The 23,174-nt window shown below is 49.5% G+C and overlaps 2 protein-coding genes and 1 pseudogene across 9 annotated transcripts in view; all 3 read right to left on the bottom strand.

The window, feature by feature from the left end:
* FAM133B (family with sequence similarity 133 member B) overlaps window positions 1-4,417 on the bottom strand; it is a 29,535-nt gene extending 25,118 nt beyond the window's left edge. For 2 of the 3 annotated variants that reach the window (XR_016223143.1, XM_089316174.1), the window contains exon 1: window positions 4,239-4,416. Coding sequence is in view for 2 of the 3 variants with exons in the window: in XM_089316174.1 (XP_089172300.1) it covers window positions 4,239-4,262 (24 nt within the window). In the remaining variant the exon portion in view is untranslated. Of the gene's footprint in view, window positions 1-4,238 lie in introns of all 3 variants that reach the window. The other variant, XM_051853351.3, reaches the window with a different exon arrangement.
* A 1,229-nt stretch (window positions 4,418-5,646) lies between these two features.
* LOC100343214 (eukaryotic peptide chain release factor subunit 1 pseudogene) lies at window positions 5,647-8,221 on the bottom strand (annotated as a pseudogene).
* Window positions 8,222-12,286: 4,065 nt separating this feature from the next.
* The window catches only part of CDK6 (cyclin dependent kinase 6), a 237,500-nt gene continuing 226,612 nt past the window's right edge, over window positions 12,287-23,174 (bottom strand). For all 6 annotated transcript variants that reach the window (XM_089316160.1, XM_051853341.3, XM_089316161.1 and 3 more), the window contains one exon: window positions 12,287-22,312. Coding sequence is in view for 3 of the 6 variants with exons in the window: in XM_002713805.6 (XP_002713851.1) it covers window positions 22,166-22,312 (147 nt within the window). In the remaining 3 variants the exon portion in view is untranslated. The remainder of the gene's footprint in view (window positions 22,313-23,174) is intronic.

Raw genomic sequence — 23,174 nt, 5'->3', positions numbered from 1 at the left:
CAAACTAACAAAAACGAACACGGAGGGAGGTTCCAGAAAACAACAGGCAGAAATGGCTGCTATCATGAATTCAAAAGCCATTTAGAACTCTCAAGAATCAAAATGTTCAATTAAATTGTTTGATAACATAAAACACCAACAGCAAACACTACTGTAAAAATATGGATTTGGGTGACAGTGATGTATTTATCGATTACAACAAACCCACCATTCCGCTACCAGTTGTTGATAACAGTGGAGGCTGAACATGAGGGGGCAAATGGAAATTATACTTTCTTTGCTCAGTTTTGCTCTGAACCTAAAACTTCTCTAAAAAAACAAAGGTTTCAAAAATTGTTTTACCTGAAAACTGATGGGCATCTTGGAAAGCAATCCTATCAGCCTGAACACTATGTGTCATCAACTGAAGAAAGAACTGGAATTGTTTCTGAGGTAATTTCAAAATGTCCGAAGTTTTTAGAAATAAACTTTAATTTTTACATTTTTATGGTAAAACTAGAGTCAAGGAGAGAGAGGACCAGTATATTGGGAAGAAGGAGGGATGAGGAGACAGAGCACAGAGGATTTTAAGGCACTGAAAGTGCCCTGGATGACAGCGTGATGGTGGACGTCCTTACGAGGGAGCACCCAACACTAAGAGTGGATCCTGGGCCGGCGCCGTGGCTCACTAAGCTAATCTTCCGCCAGCGGCGCCAGCATCCCATATGGGCACCGGGTTCTAGTCCCGGCTGCTCCTCTTCCAGTCCAGCTCTCTAATGTGGCCCGGGATGGCAGTGGAGGATGGCCCAAGTGCTTGGGCCCTGCACCCGTGTGGGAGACCAGGAGGAAGCACCTGGCTTCTGGCTTTGGATTGGTGCAGTGCGCTGGTCGTGGCGGCCATTTGGGGGGTGAACCAATGGAAGGAAGACCTTTCTCTCTAACTCTGCCTGTCAAAAAAAAAAAAAAAAAAAAAGAGTGGGTCCTAATGTAAACAGCAGGCTTCAGGTGATGACAGATGTGTGAGTGCAGGTCCACCACCTGTAACTGGCGCACACACTGATGGGGGAGGGAGTGGGGCGGAGGGAAGCAGCTCTGCTCGCCTGGCAGCAGGAAGTAGTCACAGTATCTGCATACCTCCCTCTCTATTGTGCTGTGAACCTAAAACCGCTCTCAAACAGTCACATAAAACACAGAAGTGAGGATGCACAGAACAGTCAGATGATGTAAGCTTCAGTCTGTTTAAACAGTCCCATCCCCTCCTCCATGCCACCAGCAAACTGAATTACACCATCTGTGTCTTCTAACGCTTGTTTTCACGTTTTTATTCCCACAGCCTAGCATACCAAAAGTAGTAAGTAGAGCTCAGACGTGCTAGTAGATGACGCCAAGCTAAGTTTTTCATGGACGCCTAGGGGTTAGCGTTGTGGCGTAGTGGGTAAAGCCACAGCCTGCCAACACTGGTATTCCATATGGGAGCCAGCTTGAGTCCTGGCTGCTCCACTTCTGATCCAGTTCCCTGTTAATGCACCTGAGAAAGCAGCAGAGGATGGTCCAAATGCTTGCGCCCCTACACACACGTGGAACACTAGCATGAAGCTACAGGCTCTGCCTTGGGCCTGGCCTATCTCATTTGGAGAGTGAACCAGCAGATGGAAGCTCTCTCTCCCCCTGTAACTATGCCTTTCAAATAATAATAATGTTAATAAAAAAGAATGTGTAAAGCAGAAACTGTTTTCTAGTAAAACAAAACATTTTAGGCCTCTGTAAGCAACTATTCCCCGGGTCAAGTGATTTTTTGTAGACTTATTTGAAAGGCATAGTTACAGAAAGATATTGAGAGAGGAGAGACAGAGAATACTCTATCCACTGGTTCACTCCCTAAACGGCTACAATGACCAGAGCTGTACCAGGCTGAAGCCAGGAGCCTCTTCCGGGTCTTCCACGTGGGTGCAGGGGCCCAGGGACCTGGGCCGTCCTCCACTGCTTTCCCAGGAGCATCAGCAAGGAGCTGGATTGGAAGTGGAACAGCCGGAATTCAAACTGGTGCACATACAGCATGCTGGCACTGCAGGCTGCAGCTAACCGGCTGCGCCATGGCGCCAGCCCCACAGTCAAGTGATTTGTAAGTATTTAAGACCTAAGGGCATTAAAGGCAAACATTCTAACACCTCAAACCTTAGGAAGCTCCTGCATCATACTATTTCACTTTAAGGCAATCGAGATAGCACCACTAGCTGTCTGCAGCCGGCAGGAAAAGCATTCCTCTACTGTGCATCCAGGACTCAGTGACCCTGGTTCTTAGATTTTCCACTGTGAAGACAACCGCGACATACCCTGGGTTGCCTGAGTCTAATGCCCGATTCCAGCTTTCTGCCTGTGTAGACTCTCTGAGACAGAAGGTGATGGCTCCAGGAACTGGGTGCATGTGGGAGACCTGGCTTGAGTCCCTGGATCTAGCCTGGCACCAGTGTCACAGACATTTAGGAGGAGTCAATCAATGGATGGGGCTGTCTGTTCACCTCACCAAGAAAGATTAATAAAAAGTGGTTTCAAGATGGGAAATGTCAGGGCCAGCGCTGTGGTGCAGTGGGTTAATGCCCTGGCAGGAAGTGCCGCCATCCCATATGGGCACCGGTTCTAGTCCCGGCTGCTCCTCTTCTGACCCAGCTCTCTGCTATGGCCTGGGAAAGAGTAGAAGATGGCCCAAGTCCTTGGGCCCCTGTACCCGCATGGGAGACCCGGAAAAAGCTCCTGGGTCCGGATCGGCGCACCTCTGCGCCATCTGAGGAAGACCTCTCTCTCTCTGCGTAACTCTGACTTGCAAATAAAATAAATAAATCTTAAAAAAAAAAAAAAAAAAAAAAAGAACTCATTAAAAAAAAAAAAAAAAAAAAAGATGGGAAATGTTGGGGCCAGCGCTGTGGCGCAGTGGGTTAATGCCCTGGCCTGCAGTGCCAGCATCCCATATGGGTGCCAGTTCTAATCCCAGCTGCTCCACTTCCGATCCAGCTCTCTGCTATGGCCTGGGAAAGCAGTAGAGGATGGCCCAAGTGCTTGGACCCTTGTACCCGCATGGGAGACCCAGAAGAAGCTCCAGGTTCCCGGCTTTGGATTGGTCCAGCTTTGGCCGTTGTGGCCATTTGCGGAATGAACCAGTAGATGGGAGAACTCTCTCTCTCTGTCTCTGCTACTCCACCTTTCAAATAAATAAACAAATCTTTAAAAAAAAAAAAAAAAGACGGGAAATGTCATCATTTCCTAAAAGTAACGACCCATGCAAACAGTCATGAATAAAAGCTGGTTCATGCATCAAGTGAGCACCAAGCCCACTGCTCTCATTTTGCTACTCGGTGGCTCAAGTTCTGTCGTAGACAGGAGCCCAGGGACGGCCAGGTGCACCTGACCACTCTTCCCGTAGCTTCACCTGGCCAGTGCCGGGCTCTTCAAACCGAGCCCAGCTCCACCCCGCTGCTCGCCGGCCAGCTGCACCGCTTCCCTCCCATCTCCTGCTCCTCTAAAAGCCCAGGGAGTCTCCAGCGGCACCATCCGACTCCCTTCCCCTCCCCCGCTAGGAGTTCAATTAACCGAAGCTGGTGCGAAAACGAGACGAAAAAGCTAATTTACGTTCACTTTGGTCCAAGCACATTGTGAAACGCACGCACGCTTTTAGTCATCGCATGCCCCTTCGAAAACTTGCGTTTCAAATTTTTTTTTTTTAGCACTAACACGCTTTTAACTTCCATTTCCATTCGCTTTTGAGAGGTACCCGCGCTTCTCTCTCATCGCGTCTGCTACAACAGCTGTCACGCCCGTGAACGCTCCTCCCAGCCTCTTGGCTTCTGCGGCCTCGACACTAACTCTGCCGAGGCTGAGGGTGACCACGAACCATCCGCGCTCTCGCGCGGGGTCTCCCGGGCGCGGGCCAGGCAGGGCGCGGCGCCGAAGCCGCCAAGTCCAATGCCGGGCGCGCGGGACCAGGGGCCGCCGGCGAGGCCTCCGCGGCCAGGGCTGGCCCGGGTGCTGGGCCCTGGAGCCCGCGGGCAGCGCAGTGGAGGAGGAGGGGAGCTCGGCCAAGCAGCCCGGGGCCCGGAGGCGCCAACGGCGTGCGCGGCGCACGCGCATCTGCGACCGGCGCGGGCTGCTGCTCTCCCGGCCCCGCGTCCGAGCGCCGCCGCGGGCCCACCCCGCAGGGCGAGGGGGCCCGCGCTCCCGCCGCCGAGCCCCGTGCCACCTCAGCGTCTCCCCGGCCTGGTACTCACCACCCGATTGTCCCGCTTGCCCATGGCGCCCGCCAAAGCCGAACCCGCCAAACGCCGAACGAGACCAAGCCAGAGAAGCAGCCCCAATGGCCCCGCCGCCGCCGCACGTCGCTCTGCCGCCTGCCCACCTCGCCCAGAGAGCGGCGCGGCCCCGAGCCGACGGCCGCGGTTTCCCACAGCGCCCTCTGCCGCCGCGGAGGCGTCCTGCAAGCCCCGCCCGCAGCCTCACCGAGGAAGCCTGCGCACGATGAAGCGGGGACCGAGGCCAGTGCCTGGAGTCCAGCAGGTGCTGGGGAGAGGGACGGAGCTGGCCGCGACGCTGCGAGCGAGACCGCCTGAGAGGCTCAGCTCCGGCCCCCGCCCCACGGTGCACTCATTTCACCGCTGCTGCGTGGCTGGGGGCTGCCGTGGGGCCCGGGCCCTCGGTATTGGGCCGCTGTTTCCAGCCCGTCTCCTTGCTTGGCGGCTTTGGGACGCAATGGGGAACCCTCCAAAGCTGGGCCGTGGAAGCCAGGGCCCGGGGCGGGGGGGGGGGGGGCGGATGGAGGCACACTCTGCCGGTCTTCGGCGATCTGGATCCCACTCATGATCACATGTGCCAGGCCGGCGCTGTGGCATAGTGGTAAAGCCGCCACCTTGATGCTGGCATCCCACATGGGCGGCGGTTGGAGCCCAGGATGCTCCACCTGTGATACAGCTCCCTGCTAAAGTGCCTGGGGAAACAGCGGAAAATGGCCCACGTGCTCGGGCGCCTCCACTCACGTGGGAGACCCAGATGGAGATCCAGGCTCCTGGCTTCGGTTGGGCCAAGCCTCGGCTGTTGTGGCCATTTGGGGAGTGAACCAGTGGATGGAAGATTCTCATTCTCTCTCTCTCCTTTTTTCTCTGTACTCTTTCAAATAAATAAAATAGATCTTTTTTTTCCCACTGAAATTGCATGTTTTATTTCTCCCAATCCTAGCAACAGCACAGAAGCCCCATCATATCCATCTCCAACTGGTTTCTAATAGGCTAGGATTAGGGGACCTTTGTCAAAGCAACTGACACAAAGGGCTCCCAAATGCTGTGCCCAAACGCGGCTGCCAAACACATGGAAGTAAACAGTGCACTGGCCCAGATGCTCTTTTTTTTTTTTTTTTTTTGACAGGCAGAGTGGACAGTGAGAGAGAGAGAGAGAGAGAAAGGTCTTCCTTTACCGTTGGTTCACCCTCCAATGGCCGCTGCGGCCGGCGCACCGCGCTGATCCGAAGGCAGGAGCCATTTGCTTCTCCTGGTCTCCCATGGGGTGCAGGGCCCAAGCACTTGGGCCATCCTCCACTGCACTCCCGGGCCACAGCAGAGAGCTGGCCTGGAAGAGGGGCAACCGGGACAGAATCTGGCGCCCCAACCGGGACTAGAACCCGGTGTGCCAGGGCTGGAAGGTGGAGGATTAGCCTAGTGAGCCGCGGCGCCGGCCTCCAGATGCTTCTTGAGTCATTTTGACCTTGCAATGCAGTTTGCATCCTTGAAATTGACAGTTTGTAGGGGAAGGGAGAGTGTGAGGGAGTGAAGATGACATTGCCTCCTATTAGCTCACCCTTTCAACATTAAACAGAGACCAAGAGAGAAATGGTTCCAACATTTCACCACATATATTTCTTCTTATACAGTCTAAGCTGAGAATTCCATGTAAATGGGTCACTGCGAACTGCAGCAATTTAATTTTTCTCCAATGAAAATAAGAAACAAACCAGTATGATCTCACTTCTATTAACTTTTGAAGGTTTACAGCAGTTAAAGTATTTTTGCTTCTATGTATGAAGGTTAAAAAATCATTTTTTCATAAAATACAGGAGCAACCAATTTCACCATCGAGTAAAAGTAAAAATTGGGATTCTTTTTAAAATTAGTCCAAAGTGGAATTTAGGAACTTAGTTGTAGGCTGCTGGGCTGACACCATGACAAACCAAAGTGTAGGGTTGGGCCTGGTTTTGTTTCGGTTTTCTTTTCGATATCCAATGCTCATGGATTGAGTTCTGGAAATGCTCCAATTGTAAGGCGGGGATCTGTTTGGATTCCACCACAGGTATGCTCCGTGGGTTGGATGCTGGAGGGCGAGGCATGTTTTGCCGGACCCATGTCGACTACCTAGTAGTCATCAAGGTCAAAAAATTCATCGTCTCCTCCTTGATATTCCATTCCCTGGAAATCTACTCGGTACCGCAAGATACCTCCAATTCCACCAAATCCTTTCACAAACTGGGATCCTTCTTGTGACTTATCTGTGACAATTTCCAATGTAGCTCCAAATTTTTTTAGTTGTTAGCAAACCATTCCAACAGGGGCATGCTCTCGATCAGCTCATGTTCCTGTCCTCTTTGTCTGTGAAATGAGATTTATCCTTCTCTTGTTCTGGAGTTAGGTAAAGAATTTTCTAACGTATCTCATTATATCCAAATTTTCATAGACTATTAGAATTTCTACGGCTCCCATTTCCAAAGCTTTTAGCGTATCTTCAACTCCAAAACAGTACTTGCCCGTGTCTTGACTGATTTCACCAAAGTATCGTCCTATTAATTTCTTCTCTTGAATGAATTTCACGTTGGAGAGGACCTCAGTAGATAACTCAATAGCTTGGTTGAATCCATTTTCACCGCCGTAGGATATATCAACTAATTTTAAAACTTTTGATTGCAACCTCTGATCAAACATATCAGATTGACTTAGTTCAGTTTTAAAGTCGGCTGATGCAGCTAAAACGAGACCAGCCACATTCACTTTGTCCCCGGAAATAAACAGCTGTCTCTGCTACTTTCCAAACATAATTGTGTCGCTTTTCCATTCTTAGACGGGCAAAACGCAAGGCTGACTGACCTCCTCCACCGTTTTTCTTTAGGAGATCCACAGTGAATTTGTGCAGGACTTCTCTTGTATTTCCCTGCAGTGTGCCAAAAAGTGCACCACTACCATCTATGACAATGAAGCCAAACTTGCTGTCCTCTGAAAGTAGTGCTGTGAGAGCCTCTGCATGGAATGTGTTGTCACACAAATACAATGACGTATTAATTGGTTTGAAAGGTTCAAAGTCAATGTTGCCTTCCTTTTCCTTTCCTCCTTCTGTTACAGTTGTTCCACAGTAAACAACCAGACCATTTGGAGGTACTTTGTTATAAAGTTTGAGTCTTTGTTGTACAGATGTAATGGCTCCCAGGACTGAAAGGCGGTTTACTCATGACTTCATGTTGGATGCAGTTCCAAAGTCATCTGCCAACATTTTTGCCACTCGGGAATCTGGTCTTTGGGAGGAATGATCAATGATATCATGCTGGTGCCATTGCCGCGGGCCGCCTCCAAGCTCTTAATGAGCTTCCTGATCTTCCAGATTTCCACGTTCCTGTCTGCAGCACTGGGGTCGTCCGCCATCTTCCCGCCTCCTCCTCCCTAAGGGCCCAGTCCTGGGCGGCAGCGGCTGCTCCTCCCCGGCGGCGGCTCTGACCTAAAATAAATCTTAAAACACAGAAACACAGACATGCGCCTTCCGGCAGTGGGTCTACACACTCTTCCAAATGTTGTTGGCACACCCAAGAGATTGCATTCCATTTTTCGGGTAAGAAGAACTGAGGCGAAGAGAAGCCGGGCCATTGGCTGCAGGTCCTGCATCAAGACAGCAGCCATGGTGGGGCTGCTGAGGCAGGTTTGTGACGTAGGAAGGGCGCGCACCGCCAAGACATCAGACTGCCTCTGGGAGGGTGGGCGCCAGGCCCAGGGAGAAGCAGTGTTCTAGGTGGGCTGTGGCCCTAGAGAGGCTGAGAGAGGAAAGGGGATACAGGCAGGCGTGGCAGCACCTACCGCAGCCAGGAGGCAGGGCTGGACGGGAACCCTGGAGGCTGAGATCCTTGAACGCCAAGGACAGCGGCTTTGCTTGCTCTGCGGCAAGGCATTCTGCTTTATGTAAGAGGAAGTACATGCAACAATTTATTTGAAACACACACACACACACACACAGAGAAAGAGAGAGAGAGAGAGAAAGAGAATGAATCTCCCATCTGCTGATTAACTCCCCCAAATGCCTGCAATAGCCAGGGCTGGTGGGCGAGGCTGAACCCTAGAGCTAGGAGCTCCACCCAGGTCCCCCATGTGAATGGCAGAGAGACAAGTTCTTGAGCCATCACCTGCTGCCTCCCAGAGTGGGCCCCCGCGGGAAGCTGGAGTTGAGAGCAGAGCCGGGACTTGAACCCAGGCACGCACTTTGGGATGCAAGTGTTCCAAGTGGCGTCTTCATCGCTGTGCCGCCCACCCACCCCCAGGCAGGGCTTTTTGAACAGGGGAGCAACAAAAGCACTGACAAAAGGCAAAGGTATAAATAGTTAACAGAATAATGATACCCTGAGGTAGGGATTTCCAATGTGAATCGTGTATAATGATCAATGGCATCATTAATATGAGGATGACCTGGATCAACTTGGTGATATATGACTTGATTTTCCCATATTTTTATTGTTGTTGTGAGTCTTTGAGAATCTCATCAATGGAGAGAGACACGGAAACCCAGTCTACAAATCCAAGTGTCTGTTGTTTGGGTGGGCACAGCCTTAGACTGGAGGTGGAAGGCTGGGCCTCCCACATTGGAAAACAGAGCTTGGATGATCTACATAGACCACTGAGAGCCACAGGCAGGGCGCATGGATCCATCACGGAGGAATCTTTAAAAGCACGGTGCACCGGTGCAAGGGCAAACTATGCAGGCACTAGAAAGTGATGTTAATTTGGAAAAACGGCCACCCTCCGTGATCAGAAGAATCTAGAGCTGTACGTGGAGTGTAGCAGCATGTGCATAAACAAGAGGGTATGTGGGTTACTATGAAATTGCTGAAATGTGCCGATTGCTAACATACAAGAATGGAGTCTCCTATGGCCCAGGTTATTACATACAGATGTTGAATACGTCCAGAGAAGTTTCTGAAAGTTTGTACAGTAGACCCTTACTGGTGGTTGCTCCATTGTAGCTTTGGAGAGTTGGGAGGGTGGGTCTGGGGATTTTTATTTTCCACTCTTACTACTTTCTTTTCTGACTTATTCCTGAAAGGATTGCTCAGCTAACTAACTGGCCCCTTTTTCTCCAGTCCCACTGACTTTGTAACTTTTGGATATATTCACATGCATGGAGTTCAATGTTTTTGCACAAAAATACACATCTTTGAATTCTGTGTGTTTTTGGAAGTTCTCTTGTAATTGTTGCCCATGTGGTACAAAAGCAATGACCTCTAGATCTGATCCCCTTGGCTCTCAACAGTTTCTCACTGTAAACAAATGTACCAAGGATGTTTTTCTATAAAAAAAAAATGAACCATGAAAACCAAGTAGTTATTTGCTTTAATTTGCCTTTTGTAAATTCCGGGCTGAGTATTAATTAATGGGTGAAGGCAGAGGAAGCTACCAGGCGAGTGACTCAGAGAGGAAATTCCTGGTTCCTGACTGGAGGGCTACAGTTTTCACTGTAGCTTTTCTTTCTTTCTTTTTGTTTTGACAGGCAGAGTTAGACAGTGAGAGAGAGACAGAGCGAAAGGTCTTCCTTCCATTGGTTCACCCCCTAAATGGCCGCTACGGCCGCACGCTGCACGGACCTGAAGCCAGGAGCCAGGTGCTTTCTTCTGGTCTCCCATGCGGGTGCAGGGCCCAAGGACCTGGGCCATCCTCCACTGCACTCCCGGGCCACAGCAGAGAGCTGGCCTGGAAGAGGGGCAACTGGGACAGAATCCGGCTCTCTGACCAGGACTAGAACCTGGGGAGCCGGTGCCGCAGGCGGAGGATTAGCCTAGTGAGGCGCAGCGCTGGCTTACTATAACTTTTTTCTTCTTCCATCATTGTTGAAGGGACAAACTGTAATAGTTCTTAGCCAATTATTTCAAGTTGTCTTGGTTACCACTGAAAGAGAGTATGTTTAATTTTTTAATAGTCAGCTTTATTGTGAGAAGTAAAATTCACCAGCTCAGAGTGGAGTTTGAGGAGTTGTGAAAACCTGTGTGTCATGTAACCACACTCAGCATCATGTTACTGAACACTTTCTTTTTTCTTGACAGGCAGAGTGGACAGTGAGAGAGAGAGACAAAGGTCTTCCTTTGCCGTTGGTTCACTCCCCAATGGCTGCTGCGGCCGGCGCACTGCGCTGATCCGAAGCCAGGAGCCAGGTGCTTTTCCTGGCCTCCCATGCAGGTGCAGGGCCCAAGCACTTGGGCCATCCTCCACTGCACTCCCTGGCCACAGCAGAGAGCTGGCCTGGAAGAGGGGCAACCGGGACAGAATCCGGCGCCCCGACTGGGACTAGAACCCGGTGTGCCGGCGCCACAGGCGGAGGATTAGCCTAGTGAGCCGCGGTGCCGGCCAACTGAACACTTTCATCTAAGAAGTCACCTCCTCCCGTTTGGCGGTTGATCTACTTCTCTGTCTCCTGGCCCTTGGAAAACACGGATATGTGTTTGTCACTACAGTTTTGCCTTTCCTATAACATTTCAAATAAATGGCACCAAACAGCCCTTTGTGTCTTTCTCATTACGCTTTTGGATCTTGTCGATGTTGTGTGTTTCAGTAGTCCCTCCTTCTTATTGCTGAATGGTATACCATCGTGTTCAAACACGAATATTTTTCACTATTATTTGACAGGCAGGCAGGCAGGGACAGGGATGGACAAGGAGAGTCACACCCATCCACTGGTTCATTTCCCAGATATTTTTAATGGCTCAGATGGGGCCGGGCTGAAGCCGGAAGCAGGGACTGGGGACTCATTCCAGGCCTCCCATGGGGTGGCAGGAACCCAGTGACTTGACCCATCAGTGCTGCTCCTTAGAGACAGCATTAGCAGGCAGCAACTGCCTGGTGTCCTAACTGGTACCATCAGGCTCTCGCTGGGCTGTGGGTCTCACTAGGTCTCGCAGAGATAGCGCAAGGATCTGCTTGCACACAACTTCGAAGAACAGGGCCCAGATGTGTGCACCAAACCCTGCTGACTGCTTCCTTCCCTGGGTTAGGACACAAATGCCTGGAAGCCACTGCCCAGGCACACGCTGGCCAAGGCTCCTGCAGGCCAGTGTGCTTGCAGCGTTTCTCCTGGACTGGCACACACTGTCCTGGGTGGGAGTCCCCAGGAGAATTACCTTCGGCGTGAACTCTGCTCACGCCCAGGTCATGCGCAGCTGGTCACGGCAGCCTGTCCCACAGTCCCTATCTTGAGCCCTGCAGAGGCCTGCCGGGGCCCTGCTCGTTTTAGCCTTTTTAGGGTTTACCAACCAATAAGGGCTCAGTATGCATCTGTTGAATGAATTCTCTGCTCAAAGAGCTGATTTTCTTTTTACAAGATTTTGTATTAAACTTTTCCTCCCATTTTTTATTTGCAGAGAGAGAAAATCTTCCATCTGTCTGGGTTGGGCCACGCGGAAGCCAGGAGACTGGCACTCCACTCAGGTCTTTCACGTGGATGGCAGGGGCCCAGACACTTCCGTCATCATCTTGGACGCCCAGGGCGCGCATAAGCAGGAAGCTGGAAACAGGAGCCAGGACTCAATCCCAGGTACTCTGACATGGGCTGTGAGCATCCCAAGTGCTGTCTTAGCTGCTGCACCAAATGCCCACCCTGATATTTACTTAGTTGAAAGGCAGACAGGAGAGAGAGAGAGTTATCTTCCATCTCCTGGTTCACTGCCTAGATGGCTCCAGTAGCCAGGACTGGTTCAGGCTGAAGGCAGATGTCAGGAACTCCATCCAGGTCTCCCTTGCGGATGGCAGGAGCCCAAGCACTTGGGTTATCACCTGCTGCCGCCCAGGTCCTTTAGCAGAAGGCTGGACAGGAAGAGGCAGAGCTGGGATTCACACTGGTGAATTCATACTCTGAGCTCAACACTGGCCCCCAATACTTAATTTTTTAAAGGCTGTAAGCCCGAAAAGGAGTCTTTCTTAAGTTTAAAACACGTTCTGCTAATACGTGTTCTTTAATGGTGTTACTCACTGCAGTTACTGATTAATTTTTACATTAAAATACAAACAGCCAGGAGAGTAAGTCACCTCTAAGAAAGCAGTTTAAAATTTGCTATTTTATTATTTTTATTGGCTACCAATATTTTTATTGTAAGAAATACAAAAGGCATGACAAATGAACATTTTCTGTTGGTTCATTCAATTTAGCTTGCACATAAGTGAACACAATGGACAGTGACACTTCAACAATTTTGAAAAAAAACAATGAATTCCATTATCTGACAATAAATACCTAAATTTGCATTCTAGCACCCAGTAATACATCCAGTTTCCAAAGAATCATTGATCTGTAACTCTCTGCATTTCCTGACGACATAATCGCCACTGCAGGTCCCCCTCTCTCCAATGAAGTGTCAGAGTTAGGTGCGGCCAGGAGTGGCTCCCTTTGACCTCAGAAACCAGGGGTGTGGGGGTGTGTGTGTGGGAGGGTGGGGGGTGGGCTTCCGGCACCCCTGAAAGCTACAACAGAGGGTCCTGGGGTGGCCTATTTTACATGACATGCACACCTTCTGGTACACGTCCCTTTTCAGGTGGGGAGGGCTAAACAAATGGGCCCGAGCTTTCCTCTGGGGTGAGAGCGTCGCTCAGGCGCTCCAGAGAGGTGAACTTGGCAGTTTTATTATTCATTTTGGCCTCAGGAGGGCTTTCTGTGAGCATGGGGGAGCAGTCGCTGGTGACTGGGGCCCTTCCCACCCAAGGCCATTTCGCTTTCAGGACTAAATAATCTGAACAGGTAGGAAGCTCTCTGCTGTGCCACGGCCAGCCTGTGCGCAAGGAGAGCCAGGTGGACAGGCCGGCGTGCGCACGCGCCACCCTGTGGACGGGGAAGGAGCAGAAGCCACACCCAATACCAAGTCATCTGGCAACATTCTTCTAGAACTGCGGTCCTGGCAGTGATTTGCTACACTGCTTCTGTGACCTGCTGAACCCAAAGCACCAAAACAGAGCACTCTGTAGCAAAATGAACAAACGGAATGAGAGTAGTTATGCACCTGGCAGGAACATGCACCCTTGGAAGTCTGTACCCTGATATTAAAATAGCAGAATGAGTTTCAAGTATGAAGAGATACAGTGAAAGTACAGCCTGTAGATGGACAGAAAACAGCAGCTTGGAATGTGGTTTCTGTTCTTGGTTAGTTTCTCACTCGGTACCACAGCCAAAGCTGAATGCTCCGCAGAGTGACTTGGTTTAAAGGTCAAGTTGCACACAAAGATGGGGGAGGGGATTTCTGAGTGATGTTGTGCGCGCCCTCTGTGCCTCCCATCAGGAACCAGCTCTCCCTCTCTCTTTCTAAACATTTATTTGAAAGGCAGAGCAATAGACAGGGAGATCTTCCATCTGCTGGTTTGCTCTCCAAATGGCCACAATGAGGTCTGGAACAGGCCCAAGCCAGGTGCTAGCAACTCCATCCTGGTCTTCCACATGGGTGGCAGAGGCGCAAGTACCTGGGCCATCTTTCCCTGCCTCCCCAGGCGCATTAGCAGGAAGCTGGTTGAGAAGTGCATGATAGCCTGGACTGGAACTGGCACTCTGAAAAGGGATGCCAGCCCTGCAAGGCATGGCCTAACTCACTGTGCCACAACACTGGCCTCATAGATCTTCTGATGACCATGACCAGCTGAAGGCCAAGTGCGGGTAGTGACCAAGCCTAGGCAAGCACGCCCATTGTGGCTAAAGTTATCTCTTATGTCCCTGATGCCCAAACATGAGCAGAGGAGGATGGACAGCAGCACACGGACAGGCCAGGACGATGGCAGGGAGCACCTCGGCGGGAGAAAGGGAGAGACGCAGGGGACAGGTGCGCAGGGGTGGGTGTGCTGGTCATCAGTTAGCATCTGACATGCACAATCGCTACATTTCTAGAACTGCGACTTTAAACACAGAAGCCAACAAGTCAAACATCCAAATGAAGATTTTTTTTAACTTTTAAAGCATTTTTAATTCTAATAAGGAGTCAAGGGGAAAAAAAACATACTGTGTGCGACTGCCTTTCTGAAATCTACAAGATTTAAGTAGGCCCTACGCAAATGCAGAAACACTAACACATTTTACAGTGAACACATGCTCTACACGTCTCAGAAATGATAATCCTCTACCACTCTCGACTTCTAATCTGCACTCCGTGAGAACTGATAATGTGCTTTTCTTAACACATACTGCTTTTCTATACCAAACACTTGCCCTTTAACCTTCAGATAAAACCCAAAACACCACAAGTACAACAAACTTCTGAGGTGCTGGGAACGGTTGTTTGCTGAGATCCCTTTGTCAATGATTGCACATGCAACCCTTGTTTTCTATCACCCGGCTGGATTGCTTCTGCGCATGGTCAAGTTGCCCGAAGCAGGCAAACTCAGGACTTCTCCACCCGACACATTCCGGAAGCCTCAAGGCACAGTGGGCAGTTCCGCTTCTACAAAACAACTCTGACATCACTCTCTTCTCAACAGCACTCCCTGCTCCCACAGCTGCACACAACGCCTTCGAGGGCTCTACGAAGTAAGGCGGAAGCATCTTCACAGACCAGGTACGCCCCAGGTGCCTGTCTTCACCGGGCACATCCTCTGATGGCCACTGGGCACAGGTGCTCAATTAAGGCAGTTTCTAAAATGCTTTTCTACTTCTAGTTTAAAAACCCTTTGCTGTATTTCCACACTATACTATATGCATATTTGACAAAAGCAACAGCTAACTAAGTCCTCTGCTTTAATGCCTTAACATAATGATAAAATACCTAGACACCACAAACACTACATCTATAGACTTCAATCTAGTAATCATGTTAAAAATGCATGCAGCTTATTGGGGGGTTAAGTCTAATTTTAATATTCTTAGCTCCATCAAGTCCATGTTGATAAACATTGTTAAATGCAAGTCCTAATACTTTGTCTTCAGTTGCACTTTCACTGGACTAGTGTGACTCAGAAATAAATAATATACATGAATAATAATAGAAATAATTTATGCAAATGTAGAAAAACTTGAAAAAACACTCCCCACATGTTAAGTGCTGTTTCTAAGGGTATCTGATGCTATTATCCCATGTACTAATATATTTATGACGGGTCATAGGAAAATAAACAAGAAAGTGAGGAAACATGATGCACACACATATATCTTTGCCAACAGAGGATCAGAGTGATGTACTTGGGAGTTCAAGAAAACTATTACTGCTGCGACTGATTTTCATTACTCAGAGACTTCAAGGTCAAACTCAGACTTGCTGGTGACCACAGTAATATTGCAAGCTGATACGTGTTATTGCATTTTGTAGACGTTAAGATCAGAAGATTTCAAGTAAGGATGCAAAGGGTGTCTTCAGAACTTGACCTAAGCGCATGCACAGAACTTGGCTAGAAACACGGGGTCAGGAATTAAGTAACTGCGGGCCCTATGCCTGCCAACGAGGATCACAGCTCCTGGCAGCCAAGGTGTTGTCATTCCCCTCCCCCACCCCCCAAGGAAACCTACATCTGACGATTCAAATTCCTAAAAAGATAGGTGCCGACTATGTGTGTGAACAAACTAGTCACACAAAGGCTTCCCCTAGACAGAAAAATCCCCTACCGCACTAGAGAATTCACTTGCATACCTCTAACTACTCGACCAAGGGAAAGAGAAGAAATTGGAAGCTAAGAGGGAGGAGCTTTTGCCAACTCAAGAAGCAGGAAAACAAAACGATTTTCCAAAGCAAATCTCTTCCAGGCATATCTGTTGCCATCATATATGCAGAACGACAGAACATAAAAAAATAAAAAGAAAATCTCCTGTAATTACACATCTTCTCTTAAAAGAAACAAAACAAAACAAAACAAAACAAAACAAAACAAAGCTGGGCTTATAGCTTGAGAGACGCCGGGTAGACGGCCTCACCGAGCAGCTTCTACCACACCCCCAGACCCGAACTTTCGGAGAACTGTGTTGTACTTATCTACGGACAGACGACACCCATTCGCCTCTAGGGACGCTTTCCCTCCCAAGGCTGCTGACAGGTGCCTCTGAGACAGCAGCAGGGCACACGGGCCTCGCCCGCAGTTGGGAGGCCACCGAGGGGGGGCCTCAGGTGGGAGTCAAGTTTAGAGCATGAGCAATGAGGATGCAGGCTGGTCCCTGCAGGGCAGCCCGAGGGCCCAGGTGGGCCTCTCCCTTAGGGCCATAGGCACCAGGTTCCACTTCAGTGAGAGCAGGTGGGACTGCAAGAGGCCATTGGCTTTGCAAATAGCTCTCCGCAGGCCTTCCTGGGTGGGGCATGGGGCTCAGCATCTACCAGGAGCCTCGTCGGCCCGTCCTGGGGAGAGAAACTGAGCAGGTGTTGTGAGTGCCCGCCACTCAGAGGGACAAACTGCCTTGAGTTGTGCTAAGCCAGCTCTGGGAAAGGGTGCAGCTTCCTGATAAACTTCAGGGACACTGCTGGGAGGCAGGGGACTTCCAAAACCAGCTTCAATCGCTTGGGAGGCAGGGGAAGGAGGGCATGGGTTTCTCAGCAGACCCGAGAATTACAACAAAAATGAAGTTGCTCCAAACTTCCAGAGTAGAGAAACTAAACATCTAGTAGATATGACCCTAAGTTGTCAGGCTCACATCCTACAGAGACAAAATGAATAAAATAGTTCATGAATTTGCATGTGTGATTACACAAATGTAAAGATTGCAGATCACTGGGTCTTCCAGTAATTTAGGGGTGTTTTGGAATAGCCATCCTTGATGAAGAGTTTTGCCTACTCAATGGTGCAGTATTTGTTTATTTATCTCATTGGACTTTTACATTTAATCAGGGTTGAAATGCCACCTTATTAGGAGTGCGAGAGCAGCAGATGGGGGCGGAGGGTGTCCTGGCTGGTGCCACTGGAGTAGTTTCAGGCTCCTAACGAAACCATCCTGTTCACAGGTGCAGGTTGTTTTCTGAGTAAGCAAGCCTTTCTTAGGAATCTCAGAAAAATGCTTCTTGAATAAATGATTAGGTTTTCTTTACTCACTGAAGTGATCAGAATGGGTGCATCATCCAACCTCAAGCAAAATGTATTTGCAATTGTTCAGAATCTAGCTAACAGGTGAAATATTTAAGTTACAGGACATTATAAGGACTACTCAGCATTCTGTTAAACAAGTGCTAGGTAAGAATTAGATATGTGCAGAAGAATAGTTAGAATGTCTATTGAAGTACTGAAGCCTTGTTCAGATCCTAATTTTTCTCTAAAGCGCCACCTTGTGGAAAGCACTGGAGTACAGAAGAAAGTCCATCTGGACAGTGATTTTTAAAATAGACCTTTGCAAGGAAGATGATTTTCCTTCCTTACCATCTTAACTTCAAACTGCTGTCACGGTACGTAAGTCGGTGTCTGTGAAAGGTCTATTTACTTTCAGGTGGCTCTTGTTCTCTTCTGAGGGCTAGAACGTTGTGGATGGAAGGCCTTGCGTTTCTCTAAACTCATTCCGCACGAATGCTAAGAAATAGAGGACATTTTGACAAGTCAGCTGGTACTTCGTTAAAAACCAAAAAACCAGACCAAGGGAAAACCTAGCTGGAAAAAAAAGACGTTTACAAATGGGAGCCTTGTGTTTCCAGGGTTCTGCGGTGCGCGGTGCTCCAGAGGAGACCACAGGGAGCGTTCGGAAGCAGCACACAGTCAGAAGTGCCGGAAATCCGCGTGTGTGCCAGAACCGGGCGGCACACTGCGCTCGATACAAAGGGAGCCAGGGCGCAAAGAAACGGCGACTTCCCCACGCCTTTGAGGAAAATACTGCTGTTGCTTATCCAAGGCCAGTTGTGGCTTGGTCGCCGTCCATTGCGGAGACGGAACAGGTGAAGGTCTTAATTATAGACTTGAGTGTATGCAGTGCACCTGATCGATGGTTTCCAGTAAGGGTCACAATTTTTCCGAGTCCTAGCGGCGCAGGAATCCCAGGCCTTAAACACTTTTCCCTGCTGCTCTCTCAGTAAGCACACTCTGGGGCATGCGTGACAAGGACAGCTTCACGGGCCCAGGGCCGCTGTTGCCAATGAAACGAGGAAGCAGTGCAGATAATTTAGTTTGCTCAGCTCAGCTTTAAAAAGGTAAACTGTGCTTACTGAGCCCATGGCTGCCAAGTGACTTTAAGATAAATTCTTGCAATATACTTGATAATAGAAACTATAACCTTCAAAATATATATAACATTAACACCACCCTTTGAAATCTTTCATATCTTCATTTATTCCAGTTGCTCACTGTTTTGTGAATAATTTTTAAAGATTTGGAAATGATATATCTTTGTTTTTATATGTCACAATGTAGCATGCATTTGGTTGAACTCTATCAATAGGTAAGGGTTTATAATAATATTTCAGCATTTTCTTTCCAAGGCAAAGATTCTGCAGTTTCGGGACTAATACAATTAAGTGACTATGCTGGCATATTAACTTTTAACATTGTTCTTTCCTACACCCAACTATCTCAGAAACACGAGATTTCCTCACGTGCTGGTCATAAAAATCGTCAAGTTGGCACCAAAAGGCAATTCTTTGGAGAGAAGAATTTTAATGTGTTTATGCTACCAGGAAGCTTACATGATTTGCTTTCCATAATGGAAGGAGAAACTCCATTAATGGTTGTGATAGGCACCACTTTTAAGAGAAGCAGCTGCAGTTACTGGAAAGTTGAATTCGAATACATCATCTAAAATTCTGAATGTGTGGTACTATCCGTTCACACGTCAAGACGGGCGGTACCACGTCCTGGAGTCACACTTCCAAGTCTTCTACTAAAAGGGTGTTACAACATATCAGCATCCCGTGCAACCTCAAGTTTTGATGTTTACCAACAACTGCAATGCTGAGCTTCTCATGTGAGGTCAAGCAGGAGCAACTATTCCTAGGAAGTCACCTGGGGCTAAGTGACAAGCCTGCGTTCACAGTGTGCACCTCCTGGGAGTCAGGTGATGGTAGGCGGGCAGCAGAGGTGGCCCTGGCTGGCTCAGGGACAGGTTCTCTGCACCCTGAGCTCCAGGCCACTTCAAAGCAGGGGTGCGGTGGGAGCTCTCAGGAATTCTGTGTGCTGTTTGCCCTGTGGTAGCTTGTGGTAGCAAAATGGACAGATTCCTTTATACGTCCGTTGTTGTTCCAACTTTGCCCTGCGCCACAGTTCCCACCGTGTCTGGGCCGCCAGAAGCAGGCGCCGCACAGAATCCCTCAGGTGCGTCCTTGCACTGGTGCGGCTTCCGAGCTGTCGCCCCGGGGCAGTCTGACCTCAGTGAGCCGCAGCCTTGCTTTAGGCCTGGACGGTGGAAGAGGAAGGCGGAGTCTTCGCGGGCTCTCACAGCAAGGCTGCTGGGGCGGGTCCGGGTTTCGGAAGCGGTGAGCCTGGGTGTGAGAGGCCAGGGCAGCAGCCACGCCAGAGGGGGAGCTGGGACAGACTCGGACCAAGCCAGGGTCGGAGCGGCCGCGATGCCCTGCGCGGTGTCGGCAGAGGACAGCAGGCTCCACACCACAACCTCTGTGCTTTCATTTTTCTGTTTTGCAAACACTACTGAGAAATAGGCAAAAGCAGATGCCAGGAATCATAGTGGAGCTCTCCACCTGTCTAAATTCTAAATGAACGCTGCGAAATTCCAGTTTAGAACAGCTGCATGTTTCTTGAGCGAACTTATGAAAACACTTCTGCACAAGCAAAAACTCAAGTTATGTTCACTCTAACCACGGGCACTACCCAGAAAGCTCACGATCAATCAGTGCAGTGATTAAAGAACTTCAATTTCTAGGCCCCAGCAAGGATGTCTTCGCATCGTGACTCTTGGTCAGCGCAAAGGCAGAGCTCACTTCTCCAGGCGAGACCAGGAGCGCCCACCTGGGTTGGAGTAGCTCAAGCATTACAGTGTGCCAGCACATCATCAATGCGGACAGCGAAGACACTGAAACACCGCTTACGGCCCGCCTTCATTTTTTTTTTTTTAAATCTTGCTTTAGAAAACAGTCTCCTGTTCTTCAAGGTACTAAATTACAACAATGATAAACTACAGATGCATTAAAAAGAATGGTTCCCGACCCAAAAAGCTGAAGGAGAAACACCCCCCGATTTCTCTCCTCTTGTTCAAGATAGTCTTGGACGACAGGAGGCAGTGGAGAACTCAAGAGAGGCTTGCGCAGGCACAAACATCATCGGAAAATGTTTTTTTTTTTTCCCTACTGAGTGAAGCAATGTTGGTTCTTTGAAAAATCCCAACTCTAAAACATAGTCTAACTGTTGCACGCACTGGAAAGACGAGGCAGAAAGCCAGGTAGTTAAGCTCCCCAAAAGATACTTTCTGAGTCTTCCGGTTACTACAGTCAACCGGGCAGGTTTTCAAAGGCGTAAGGCACAGACGGGATGGAACCTAAGGCATGTAGAAAAAGTAAGGCTGCTCACAATGCCCTGGGCAGGCTGGCTCTGCAGGGAGCAGGGATGGACTCCAGACCCAAGCACAGCCTGAGGATGAAGAAAAAGCTCATTATATACAGTAAATTTCTCTCTTGAAAGCAAAGATGTTCCCTCAGATACTGCACCGACGATGCATTCTACGAAAACATCAAACACCAAGTAGTAGTGACTAGCCATCCCTGGGCTGGTGATGCAGAAGAAATTTCCTACCCAACGCCTCACTAACCACGTGGAGCGCAGGCAGAAGGCTGCACGCGACAGCGAGGAGACACGGGGCATTACAGGACTGCAGGACGGGGGCCACAGCCTAACCTGAACTTCACGCCGACAGATGGTTCACGGGAAAGCAAGCAGCAGGCGGGCTGCAGGAGGATACGGCCCGAGCAGCCTGGTATTAGTTCTGCGGTGGGAGCCACGTGTATCGCAGGTGCTGGCAGCTGGTAAAGGGACGCTTCGCAAACAAGGCAGTGCCTAGTGGCAAGTACAGTGTCACGGCGGGGTGAGGTGCGGGCACCCGTTTCCAGAGTCCGAAGGAACTACTCTTCAAACCCGAACAGGGAACAGTCTCTGACAAACCCCTAAAAACCAAACCAGTACAACAAACGACAGAAGGGTAAAAATGAAGTTTCAAACCAGAGAACAGAGGGTTTCTCTATTTTTTTTAGACCTATTTGAGGTACACTCCCTAAAACTATAGCAAGTAATAAAAAGCCTCTAGGGTATTTTCCAAAAGAAACAATAAAAGCATGATACTATAGGTTAAAATAGGCTTACGAGTAAATCCAGCTTTTCAAAGAGTAAATAGAACGCATGCTTTAAAAACAGGTCTCTTACAAGATGATAGATTTTTTTCCTCCTTTTTGCTGTGTGTATAAAACTTTATCTTTCACGGCTAGCAAACTGACTGCTTTTGGCCAGAAGAGAAATGCTGAGGGCAGGACACAGGCTCAGCTTTCTCGTCTGAGGAGGCCGCTCTGGTGAAATCACCTTCAGTGAACTAACGCCTCTTACTTGTCAATCACTTTGAGTCTTTAACAAATTCAATTATTCTTGCTGTTTACAGAAGGTAACACTTTGAGAGATCACAGAACCTCTCTCACTCACACACACACACTCACTCACTCGCTCGCTCTCTCTCCAAAGTACCAAGTCAGGCCCGGCAGCTGCAGGCCGATTACATCACAACTCAGCCGTGCCTGGAACCCACTTTCCACGGGCAGCATTCAAGGTCAGAGAAATGAAATGGCAGCACAATTGGTCAGCAGCTTCTCTTCTTCTGGAATTCTTCCAGGTTCTTGAAACAGACAGACAGACAGACAGACAAATGAACATAAAGCTGCAATCACTCTTGCATTGATTTCGGAACAGTAAACTAGGTGGTTTCCTTGGGGAGGCAGAGCCCAACCAGACGACAGCAGCCGAAGGTCTCGCGACAGCCATCCTCAGCAGCTCTGCGGGGCTTGCTTGGGGACCCGTCAGCCACCGTGGTGTCCTCCGGATGGCCAGCTCCGGGCGGCCGCTGGGCCTCAGGCTGTGTTCAGCTCTGAGGCGCTCTGGCTGGGCGGTAGGTGGGGATCCAAGCTCTCCTTGCCCCTCTCCAGGTCTTGGAAGTACGGGTGGGCCAGGGCGCTGTAGGCAGATATTCTTTTGGCTGGATTGAAGGTCAAGCACTTCTGCAATACACAGAAAACATAATCGACCGCCGTGACACCTGTCAACATGAGTGATACGCAGACAGCGCTGCCTTCTTCCTGCGTGTACCACGAGGACAATGAGCGTCTATTTCAAGAGCCTCGTTAGGGTACCAGCACAGCACTCTGTGTCATGTCCCCTTGGTATAAACTGCCCCTTGGGAAAAGACTTCTCCCCTCCGCCAGCACCGCCCACGGAGCACCCAGCAGGCGACAGGCACTATCTGAGGAGCAGGGGCCACCCCGTGAGCCAGGAGCTCACACGCAGCAGTGGAGCTGCAGCAGCGTCTCCGTGTCTCTCTGGGAAGCAGCGTCCACTGCCATGAGCGGCCACGTAAGATGCCCACAGCGCTTGTCCTCCGTGTGACGTCATTAGGCTTAGGCAGGCTTCTTCCACTTCACCTGGGTTCCTGCTCACCCAACCCTGTCCTGACCGGTTTAGGGCCTCTTCTAAACCTCTGCAGAAAGCTGCTGTTCTAGAGAAACACGAACAGAAAATTCTGCCTAAAATTTCAGGTAAATTCCCGAGCTCCTGACATAGGAGGCACATGGTTTTTTGTTTTTTAAATGTTTATTTATTTAATTTTTTAAATGAAAGATTTACTTATTTGAAAGGCAGAATGAGAGAGAGGGAAAGGGTGTGGAATGTGGGAAGAAAGAGAGAGACACATATCCATGGAGAGAATATCTCCTGTCTGTTGGTCCATTCCCCAAATGGCTGCAATGACTGGGACTGGTCCAGGCCCAAGCCAGGAGCTCAAAACTCTACCCAGGTCTCCTATGTGTATGGCAGGAACCCAACTACTTGGGCCATCATCAGCTAGGAGTTGATAGGACTTGAATC

This window comes from Oryctolagus cuniculus, chromosome 16, assembly GCF_051225735.1.
Source record: "Oryctolagus cuniculus isolate XC-2025 breed Fujian yellow rabbit chromosome 16, ASM5122573v1, whole genome shotgun sequence".
In the NCBI taxonomy this organism is placed as follows: domain Eukaryota; kingdom Metazoa; phylum Chordata; class Mammalia; order Lagomorpha; family Leporidae; genus Oryctolagus; species Oryctolagus cuniculus.
Note: the sequence above shows the minus strand (reverse complement) of the source record. Positions and strands in the feature narration are given on the sequence as shown.